Genomic DNA, 11,666 nt, shown 5'->3' with positions numbered 1-11,666 from the left:
ACAAACGTGCGCAGATCTCATCATCGTAGCTGTTATTGGTTGTGATTTTCGACCCTAGATATAAGAAATTTTCAACGGGCTCAAAGTTGTAGTCTACAATTTTTATTATTTTCGTTTCACCAGTGCGATTCGATGTTGTTGTTGCTTTGTTCTTTGGCGCTGACGGTACCACCATGTACTTCATCTTGCTTTCATTAATGTGCATCCCAAGATCTCGCGCCGCCTGTTCGATCTGATGAAGGGATACAGTACACCGCGAGTTCTTCTTCCCATAATATCAATATTGTCAGCATTGGCCAGTAGTTGGGTAGACTTGAAGAGGATGGTGCCTCTTGAATTGACATCTGCACCGCGAATCACTATTTCAAAGCCGGTAGCAGCAGGTTTCATTTTTTTGGTTGGCCACTGTAATTTATGGTGTAGTAGCTCTGCCTCAGCGTACCTCTTGCAACGTTGTTACATCAGCCTTATATTGGGACACCGTATCGGCTAGCTGCTGAACCGAATCGGAAAATGGCCAAATCGTTCAGTTTTCGTTGCCGGATTCGCCATTGTAAGACCCATCCTGTCCGATCCTCCTTCCCTGTTTTCGAAACTTGGGTTTTCCGTGTATGGTTGTCAGCCCTACCTGACCCCCAACCTGAAAGACCGGTTGGTACAACATGTCTCGTTTTTAGGCGCGAGAAACACGCCTCCTTCGTGTGCAGTGTTTCATTATGAAAGAACTTCCAGCGATCACCACGTAGAGGTGAAGATAGTCTTGGGTAGTAGAGCTGTTGGTGTTGGTTCAGCGCTCGTTTCTCAGATTTTATGTTCCATCGTGGGTACCAATCCACTTTTCGCTCTGGGACCTATACTACCCTTTGACCCAATGTTAACAACATTCAACCAGCGATATCAATATAAGTACTGTATATGTACATATATGTGCTTTTGTACGCGAAGTAAATCGGAAATATAACATAACATATTGTGCATTTTCTTCTTCATAAGCAAGGAGAGAGTCGACCTAACAAAATTGGCTACAATTCACATATATATAGGTCCTGAGCATAGTAGGTTGTGCGCTTCGTTTAAACACTTATCTTTTTCGAAATCCCAACTGCAGCTAATTAATTCTTCATATTAGCTACCTTTCAAACTAAACACCCAAACCCATTTAACCTTAAAACCTTATAATGCATATATGACTGCAGACAATTTGCTCCTTTGGGCTTAAGCGAAACAGCACAGGCAACATGGAAATATTTATGTTTGTTAGCTTTGGGTTGTCGCTCGATAGCCGGTGCATTCTTTTCGGAGATGTCATAATTTTAGGAGTGTGCGAGGAGTAAATGGATTCATAACCGACCGCACACTATGATGCAGTTCTTTCTTCAAGGATTTCATTATGGAGCAGGAGAACTTTTTAGGAACTTTTTTCCATAAAAGGATTTATGATTTCGTTATATACTTTCCACATAAGAAAGTACACATACTATCTAAAAAAATATTTTTTTAGGTTTTGTTTCAAAAACAAATCTTTGAAAAATAGATGCTACAACCCCTACCATAATTAAATATATATTTTTCTGTAGCCTTTCCCGCTCACAAACTAGGTCGGTTCGCCGTATTCGGGTCCGTCACTTTCTTCTATCGAAAGTTTGATTTGTATGCAGCCGCGAGACTGTCAAATCTTTTGGTCGCTTACCACCGACTTCGATGTTTAGACCAATCTTGACAAGCTCCTTCTCCTCAGCGTGTATTACATGACCATACCATCGAAGACGCCTCTCTCGCAATTTTGCCATGAGCAGTCTAACTTCATATCGATCGCGGATATCCTCATTTCGGATGTGATCAAGGTATGTCACACCACTAGTCCAACGTAAAATCTTCGTTTTCATTGCCGCAAGACGCCGTTGTTTGCTTTCATAGTCGGTGAACACTCAGAACCATAAACGGCATAGGGGCGGATGATATTGCCGAAAATTTTAGATTTGAGGTGATCGTTGATTTCGCGAATACGATTGTGGAGAATGCGTTTACAAATGTTTATAGGAACTGGACGGTAATTTCAACACCCTAGACTATCTTTCCATTTCGAAATTGGAGCTGTGGTACTTCCTTTCAAATTAGATGGTGTTCTACCTTGCTAAATAACCCAATTGAAGGATTCACGGAGCCATAGTATTGGGTCCCATCTCATTGCTTTTCAGAGTTCAGATGCGATGTTGTTGGGTACCTTTGGTTTCCCCGATTTCATTCGTTTTATTGCTTCCTCTACTTCAATGGCGTTGGCAGGTAGAATTGGTCCAACTGTCGGCAATGCTTGTGGAAATGGAGAATGGGTAAATGCTTCGGTTGAAATGTTCTCGCATCTATCCGTCGCGGCTCATAGGGCGGTAAGCGAAGTTCCGTTCTTGTCATTAACGCAACAGAAGTATTTAATATCTTCTGTGCGTTTGTGTCGGTTTTTGATAGAGGGTGGCATAGGCCGCTTTGTGGATCTTAAACGATTGAAGGAATTGAATTTCGTCGTAAGAGCAATAGCATCGTGATTACTTGAAACCAAATCTGGTATATACTGCACATATGACCGGATATTATTTTTCTTTGGCATCCCTCTGACGTGAAAATGGGAACTTTGGTGCTACTTTACTGTATGCGTTCATATTTCGCTAAAGTAGATGATCGTAAACTCTAACCACCAAATTTTTCTTTAACATGGTTAATCTATTTATCTTAGTTGAATTATGAGATGTTTACCATAGAGGCAATCGTAGGTGCTATCTTTCATTTTCCTTCAATCTTGCATATTATTCCTCTACTTACAAATACTGTCCGGAGCAAGAGACCGATACGAGACGTCTTACTTGCTAAATATACGAAGGAAACACCATAAACTTCATTCAACAATATTAAATTGTTGCAAATCAGTTTTATTAGAATCTACTTCAAAGTTGTAAACAGGATATTTCGGAACATATTCACTTCTTTGGACGGAAAATGTTTCATCAGCATCGACTTGGACCCTGCAGGCATTCACAGCTTCTTGATAAGTTGGGGGAACTAAAATAAAGAGTGAAATATACACTTCCAGGAACATAAAAATAGGTATGTTAAAAGGAATATGACTTACCAACATCATACTCAGATAAGGCTTCAGCACCGCGTATAGGGCTCAAAACAGGAAACATATATCCCTCGTCTGCTGATGTAGGACTCGAATCATCATACAATGTTCGCCTAATAATCTCTGCGTTCTCTATTATTTGCTGCCTGAGCGGGATGAATGGAACAGTTCCTATAGTGATGGGGCACAATACGTAGGCGTTGTTATGAAACTGGGAAGTAACAGCCTCAATTCTCACACAATAGGAGAGCTGGATCATTTTTGAGTAATTTGAATTACTAGACGAAGGGACAGGGGGAATAACTATTTTTTCAACAAAGCAACCTGAGGATTTTTTCGGGATTGGATCACATTTTATGCACGCTAAATCGAGAATATCTTGACGACATTTCAGTCGAGGTTTGTCAGCTTGGTAAGATATCACACACTGGAAACGGATGTTAACTTCCTTTACATCTACGTTGCTGGCATTGTTAACTTCGGCTAGAAGGGAAATAGTTTGACCCGGAACATAACCTGTTTGTGGTAATTTTCCCTTAATATGAATGGGTTTAGATAAACATGGACTGCACCAGAATTGATGGAAGACTTCAACCTCGCTGGGAACCTAATTGGAGAAAATGGACATCATTTTATAAAGAACGATTACGATTTACAATTCAAATTTTGGTAGGTTACTTGAAGTCTCTGTACAAGTGCAGTCACTTGTACTGTGCGTAAAGTCAAACAACTTACCCTTATAAGTGGCGACTCTAAGTTCAAGTCAACAGGCCGGAGCACAGTAAATCCAACTGTGTATGTCTGATCAAATTTCCATGGTCTTTCCAAGGTAACTTTAGCAATATATCGAATACATCCGAACTTTCCCTCAAAGGATGAAGGCAATTGTTTTGGGAGCGTACATGAGAAATTGTAGCTATATATCCCTGGTTCAATGTCTCTGGCTGAATCTGCCAATATTCAAATAATTTTTCGGTGAAAAAAATAAATATCTAGCTGACATCTGTGCATATTACTAAGATCGGATCCAATTAAATATTTTCTTGACGTCAAATAGTTTTCTTTCCCAATGTATGTGTACTGAGTTAAAAAAGAACTGCCATCCCAATGGGTTCTAGCGAATCCGATTATTTGGAAAGATATTCCTGCAAATTGAAAAATGGAAAGAAATGTTAATGTATATTGCCTAAATAATTTTTCCTTAGATAGGGGTTAACGAGTTGTAAATGTGTCAGCAGAGTTTGCAGATTCGGTAGGCCACACCTAAAAAAACTACATAATATATGAAGATGTCACACCTATAACCTTACTATAAAACTCCACTCTTACTTCCATAGAGATAACCGCCAGACGACGCAGACGAGGGTAGGTTAACGACGGACCTTCTTTGATGTAAAAAAGAGGGATGAGTGGAGTGATCCTCTGGGTTGGAGGCTATGCAACACACTGGGAACCTTTTCACAATAGGAGTACAATATTATCTGACAACTTGAAGCTAATGTTGGTATCGCATCGGAAATTAAATATCTACAGCAAAGGAAAATATCTACCGGCTTAGACCCTGGAAAGCGACTGGAAAGTTCCTGCCTGCAACATCGCAGGCTCTTTGAATTCGCTTATAGCAGAAGCATGGTATTCTTATTGAAAGACTGATCACATTCCCATTAAGAAAGGAGTTACATACAGCATCTTTGAAGTAACTTCATAGCGCAGAGAAAATTGCAATAGCAATCACTATGCCTTCCCAACTAGATATCGATGTCGGATATCAAACACTGAAAGTGAGAAGCTAGCCCGTCCCCATTTTGAAATTTACTATATACTCAAGATCTCCAAAGCCACGAAATACCTCGAAATATGTTGAAACCTGAGAACAACAATTCCTGCAGACAATGAATCCCCATCAATAAATCGACAGCATTGTTGTGTAGAGGGATTCAGCTGAAAAACGGAATGAAGACTGTAATGTTTGTGGATTCGCGGAATAATCGACTTGTTTCGCACCGAGCTTATAGAACGCTCTTTAGCTTGCATATAGTATTTTCTAGTTTATCTAGAATCCTACATTCTCTGCTTTTTAAATTCACAATAATCACTCATTACTAAATAATCGTTTTATTTCTTTTTGAAATTCTTATCTAATCTTTTAACTTCTTCCGAATGTTTTCAATACTGGATTGAAAAAGTACTAATTTATTCGGAAACTAAATAAATCAACAATCCGCCCTCCACTCCCGGGTTCCAAACAGTAAACTCCAGGAAAGACCCACGCGGAATAGAGCTCCTGCGGAACCAACCTATCTTTCTTCATATTCTTATCTACCAAGATTCTTTGTGGTATACGAAATAGGGTGACCACCCTATTATTGACAAAACGCTACGGATCTAGGTTCAGGAATCGAAACCCCCAATCGTTATGCGAACCGTGTCTACCGGATAATTTGCAATCGGCTGATACTTAGCCCCCTCAGTGAGTGAGCTTGACCTTGCTGTGCTATGGAGGGCTATAGAATGGCGGACCTTCTAGGCCACATACTCGTGGGAATCAAATAAGCACAGTAATAAAAAATAGTAAAAAACGAATAGCAAACAAGCAGACTCCCATACAGAATGCAAACTGCTCTATTAGAAGGGGCATATCTCCGCAATATTGAGAACCAAGTGACTGCAGCCAAAAAAAAAGAAGTTCAGAGGTCAAATACCATAGTGGCGTCAGTGCCAAATGATATCTACGCTATCTGAAGGAAGACTTGGAATCAAGGAACCAACCAAGAGCGGAGCAGCGTAGAACAACCCATCAAAGGGAAATGCTCCCAAAAAAATGCAAATCCGAACCAAAGAGGGAGAAATCTCGGCAAAGGTAAAGGCAGAAGCCAGTAGGTTCACCACTAAGGCAACTGCCTTATCAATTATAGATTTGGTAACACGCCGATGCATGTGTAAAGGAAGAAGCTGATGAAAGATATTTTGGAGGACACATCCCGTGGAAACCGAAACTTAACCTCCCCGAAGAAATGGCATAGGTCATAGGGACTGAATGCGCAGCACCAAGATACGAAGTTGACCTACTGCCCAATGAGGGGGAGAAATTTAACGACCTAGACCTGGATGAGCAGCGATATCTCGGACTGTAATGTTGGAGGAGGAGGACGATATTCTGAAAATGGAGTGCTGAAAATAGAGCCAATGGTCTGCGCTAAGATAGCCCAGGCAAATCAACACCGTTCAAAAGCTACGTCAGCAGTGATTGGCAATTCCCAAGGATAAGAGGCGCTATCTTAAGCGACCTGGGTGGCGCGGGGAGGAAGCATGCCGGTAAGCACTATGTGCGTTTTCGGACATCGAAGGAACGTTCGAGAATATATAGCAACAGATACAAAGTTTCCTGATCTGCAAGGGAATAGGGAACACCCGTCTGGAATATAGACCCAGAGTTACGGTAGCGACATTGTTTTTATCTGTAATGGCAAATATGAGGATAACTTATAAGGTAGAATCCAAATTTAATGAAGAATTATAAGATAATGCTACGTATCAATAACAGAGGAGAAATATTTGAGAATTACATATTAGACGATGACATATAGCACTGAAGAAGGGAGCAAGTTGTTCCCGAAATATCGATATATGGGTACCAAAATAAATACTAATTTACCACAATGATTAGACTTGCAGAGTTACGAGGAGGCAGTTAAGCGCTCAAGAAAAGTTACAAAACTATCTAAAAAGATCTGATCTCTGACTCTCGGTTAAACTAAAGCAACATTTTTTCACGCGTTCAAAGGGTAGTATAGGTCACATGGCGAAACGTGGATTGGTATTCGTGATTGAGTATAAGAACTAGGAAAAGCCTGCTGAACAAACACCAAAAGAGCTCTACTATCAAATCCTATCTCCATTTCCATGTGGTAATCGCTGGGAGTTCTTTCCTTATGAAAAACTCCAGACGGAAAAGGATGAAGGCTAGTCTCCCGCACCTAAAAACGGGACAAACTGTATCAATTGGTCCTGCAGGGATGGGGCTGGGTAGGGTTGACAACCCTACAAGGAAGTCTGATGTTACGAAACCACGAATGGAGCCTCGGACAGGATGGATTTTACAACAACGAAAATGGAACCGAAAATCTGCTGTTATTGGCTTTAAAAACATAAGTACAAGGCTGTGCAATCTGCGTTTGCGAAGTAAATTTAAAAGCTTCATCAATGTTTACGCCCCTGGAGCCTCCTGCAGAATAGGAAAAATATACTAGCTACGAAGCAGTTGAGCGGACCCTCGAAGCCTGTTTCAAGTCTGATATCAAAGTTATACTCGGAGATTTTAGCAGTCAAGTAAGGACGGAACCCTTATTCAAGCGATACGCTGGCTCACATAGCTTAAATAAAGATACCAATGATAACGGATTGCGGATTATTCAATTAGCAGTATCGCACGAAATGAAATTATTATCGGAAGTATTTTTGTTGCTAGGCCCCATACGCCCAAAACTTCATTGGCCCATACCAAGCAGGAGGATGATTCTCGAAACCATTAGACATCAACAACAGTCTAAGACAAGGGGATGCTCTATCATGCGTAATCTTTAACTCGGCCCTGTTTGCGGATGCTAATGCAAGAGACAGCATCCTCTTCAAATCCACCAACCAGCAACATCAAACCGCACTGATCAAACGGGAAGAATAAAGATAGGAGACTACAACTTTGAGACCGTTGATAATTTCTCCTATCTAGGGTCGAAAATTACAACCGATAACAGCTATGACGATGAAATCCGCCTTTAGCCCTTTGCGAGGCTCGCACCGTTTCAGGTGTTGCCTCACAATCATCGATAGGTTCACGCCGTGGCCTAAGGTGACACCTCTGAGCGAATTGATTCCACGCTTAGATGTGCCGGCAATTATAATCACCGACCAGGGAAGGCAGTTTAAGTCCTCCCTTTTCTCAAAGTTCGGCAAACTCCTCGGCCTTAAACGCCATCGGACAACTGCTTGCTAACCGTAGTCCAATAGAATGAAGGCCGCTATAATGGCCCAAGGCAACCCTTCTTGGTCATATGCACTGCCACTCATTCTTCTTGGCCTTCGAATAGCCAATCACGAAAATTTGCTGCAAGTCCCGCGGAGCTGGTATACGGGGAGAACCTGAGACCCTCCAGCGACCCTGTTCTCGACATCAGTTCGGGACTCAACGCTACCGGTCTGCTGCGTCTGCTCAAGGACGTAATGCCAAAACTAAAGCCGGCACCACCCGCCAACCACGCGAAAAAATGATGACGTGCCTAGGAATCTCGAATCCTGTAACTTCTGAGGGCCGCTTCGAAGTCCTCGAGCGAACCCAACATTGTTATAGCCTCAGCGCCGGGGGCACGACCAAACGCTTCGTCTTGACTCGACTAAAGCCCTTCGTCCAACAAGAAAACGGGATTATTTTTGACAACGAAAATTGTTTTTCGATGTCAGTCGGAGTTGGGACGTAAAGGAAGCAGGAGGAGAGAATTGACTCCTCTCAGTGCAAATAAAATAATTTCAATCAATAAAACAATCAATTTAAATTCCAAAAGGAAAGTATTGGACCACAAGAGAAGAAGTAAGTTGCTTCCGTCATCAAGTGGATGCGGACTCAGGATTCCCAGCATTTTAAAAAAAAATCACTTTAGCCTGGTCTAGGTTTGAACTTAGGACAGATTTCACTTTAATATAAATAATTCGCACTCAAGTCGTGTTTGCGATTATATATAAATGTAGTGATTACCACGTGTCACGTTTCGGTCACGCTGCTCCCAGGGCAAAGGTGAGACAGCGTCTGATGAGTTGCCTCTGCCCTGAACAAAACTGTCGATCAAGATTTTGGAAAGTCAACAAAAATAAAATTAATCAATTAAATTAAACAAGGAAATTTTAGTTATAACTTTAATATCTATTTTGAACTTCGTTCAACCTTGATACATGCGATCTCCAGAAAGTTAACAACGGAAATTTGGCAACTTAGACAAGTTAGCGAATGGTTTTGAACCAAATCCAGTCAAATAAACGACATTAAGTAGGTCACGTGAACAATTGCTACCGAAATATTGAGTTTACAATGAAAAACCAAAAATGAAATAAATTCGTTGGGCAGATGTGTCCGTTTCTCCACAGAGCAATATCGGGTAAATAGAACCCCCTGTAAGGCTCCAAGAGATTGAGCCAAACTATAAAATGTCACAGGTTCTATCGGCAGAATGGACAAGATTCTCTAAAAACAGTAGGCGAAAAAAGTCTGCAATATTCGGACTATTATCGGTAGTTACCTGGGGATCAACATGTTTGCCAAACCTCAACAAGCCGTCATGTGAAGGTTTGGCGAGCCCAGATTAAAAACCATCAATTAAGCGCACGTTTAATTTTACATTACTTAGTATCCCTTGCACATTCCTTAATAATGGTGTATATGCGTGCCATATCAGTAAGTCACATTCGTGAGTATGCACGGATGATAAGTTATCTGCGAATTCCAGCGCAAACTTTATCATTGACCGTATGAATCGATTACTCCAACGGAAACCTTTCGCTTTCAAACACAAGATTTCTGATTCAGTTGATAATAAATTGATGCTTTCCGCCTCCTCTTTGCTGCAGGCTTATTAGGAGAAAGTAATCCTTCATTCATATCATTGAAGGATAGCGATTAGTTTTCTTTTTAATCGATCTTTTCCATGGAATTATGGACTTCACTGGAATGAGGAAGATTTTGAATCGATCATTATAAGATTGATTAGATGAAATTGATATTTGGTTTATTTCCACACAAAAAGTTAATTATTTAGGTAAGAATTGCGTTTGTTTCCAGATCAATTCCAAAGGATATATTTTATTCTGTGCTTTCAGTGTCTTGACCAACCTTACATATTAGAGAAGTCACCTAATTTATTCCACTTTATGTACTCGTACAAATGTATATATATTTCTACACACCTCGAACTTTTTTCACTTTCTGAAACTCAATTTCGACTGTTCCAGATACCGTCTCACCACTGTAGTAAACATTCTGATCATTTCCATCGAAATGTATATTAATCCTTGATGGCATTATCACTGACTCTCACTTTTCACAAACCAAAAACTATTCAAAATTTCAATTAGTGAAACCTCTTCCAAATGCGCTATTCAGCGGAGCAGTAGCTTAATTACACATATCCAATAGGAACTGATCTCACAAACTCGTTCATAACATTCTGTTACTCAGATATTTAGCAATAGTAAACATCCACACACATGTTTATCAAAGAATTTGCGAAATAAGGAATATCTTATCTTCGCCATATACATGAAAAAATGCTAAGAAAAAAGTTATCGGAAGTCGAAGTTTCGCAGTGAATATTGTAAACAGTTGTAATCATCACTATTTTGAAAAGATAGTAAGACTTTAAGGAATTTCAATCATGATATACTATATGTGTACATACGTATCAAGTACGAATAGAAATCTTTCAGAGCGGCAATATGGGTTTCGGCGAGCCCGTTCTACGGTCGATGCAGTAGCAAAGGTCGTGGAATTGGCTCGAAATGCGATGGCCATGGGCAAATGCTGTGCTCTGGTGACGCTGGACGTCAAAAATGCTTTTAACTCAGCCAACTGGGGCTTGATTAAGGGCGTTTTGGCCAAACTGGGTGTTCCTAGCTACTTGGCTCGGCTCATCGAGAGTTACTTTTCGGATAGACTTCTCTGGTACGAGACGGACGACGGGCCGAAGGAGTACATTGTGACAGCAGGTGTGCCTCAAGGTTCTGTATTGGGACCGCTGCTGTGGAACATAATGTACGACGGAGTGCTTGGCCTTCGCGTGCCGGAGGAGACAACGCTGATTGGTTTTGCGGACGACTTGGCGGTAATTGCAATTGCAAAGCATCCCGAGGACGTGGAGCTTTATGCAAATGAAGCCATTCATACCATCAAGTCATGGTTACGAATGGCCAAGCTGGACCTGGCGGACGAAAAGACGGAGGCGGTCCTCATTACCAACCGTAGGAAGAACAACACGGTTACCATCCGGGTTGGTAATCGTGAGGTCGTCTCAAAATCGGTTGTCAAATACCTGGGGGTGATGATCGATGCCAAGCTGAGTTTCAAGGCACACTTGGATTATGCGCGAGAAAAGGCAGCAAATGCCAGCTCATCCCTTGCAAGGATGATGCCTAACGTGGGAGGGCCGAAGTATAGTCGCAGGCTACTCATCGCGGGAGTGGTGAGGTCGATCCTGCTATACGCGGCCCCTGTCTGGGCGGGAGCGTTGAACCACGCGGTCAACCGGAGGAAGATATGTTCGGCATACCGGCCAATTGCGCTAAGGGTGTGCAGCGCATTTAGGACGGCGTCGACGGAGGCAGTGTGTGTTATCGCAGGAATGATCCCTATAGATCTTCTAGCGAGCGAGGCACACTGGCTCTACGAAAAACGGAAGGCAAATCCAGCCGAGGTGAATGCGGATTTCCGAAAAGCCATCAGGAGAGAGTTGTGTGGCAAGTGGCAACAACGATGGGATAACTCCGACAAGGGCAGGTGGACCCATACATT

The 11,666-nt window shown here is 41.6% G+C and overlaps 1 protein-coding gene across 1 annotated transcript; it reads right to left on the bottom strand.

The window, feature by feature from the left end:
• Positions 1–2,886: 2,886 nt before the first annotated feature.
• On the bottom strand, positions 2,887–10,324 carry LOC119660518 (arrestin domain-containing protein 17-like). Its single transcript, XM_038069137.1, has 5 exons — positions 10,067–10,324; positions 4,132–4,260; positions 3,851–4,065; positions 3,122–3,722; positions 2,887–3,051 (listed from the first exon to the last, which is right to left on the bottom strand). Exons 1-5 carry the CDS (start codon positions 10,179–10,181, stop codon positions 2,888–2,890), a joined length of 1,224 nt encoding a protein of 407 aa, XP_037925065.1. The 5' UTR covers positions 10,182–10,324; the 3' UTR covers position 2,887.
• Positions 10,325–11,666: the final 1,342 nt, after the last annotated feature.

Source organism: Hermetia illucens, chromosome 6 (genome assembly GCF_905115235.1).
Source record: "Hermetia illucens chromosome 6, iHerIll2.2.curated.20191125, whole genome shotgun sequence".
NCBI lineage: Eukaryota > Metazoa > Arthropoda > Insecta > Diptera > Stratiomyidae > Hermetia > Hermetia illucens.
The sequence above is the reverse complement of the archived record's forward strand: the minus strand, read 5'-3'. Positions and strand labels throughout refer to the sequence as shown.

Excerpts from the sequence above, each read along its gene's own strand:
- LOC119660518 (XM_038069137.1), bottom strand. The coding sequence starts at position 10,181 with ATGCCATCAAGGATTAATATACATTTCGATGGAAATGATCAGAATGTT. Across the intron at positions 3,723-3,850 it reads TAGAGTCGCCACTTATAAGG|GTTCCCAGCGAGGTTGAAGT; the intron begins GTAAGTTGTTTG and ends TTCTCCAATTAG. Across the intron at positions 3,052-3,121 it reads CTTATCTGAGTATGATGTTG|TTCCCCCAACTTATCAAGAA; the intron begins GTAAGTCATATT and ends TCTTTATTTTAG.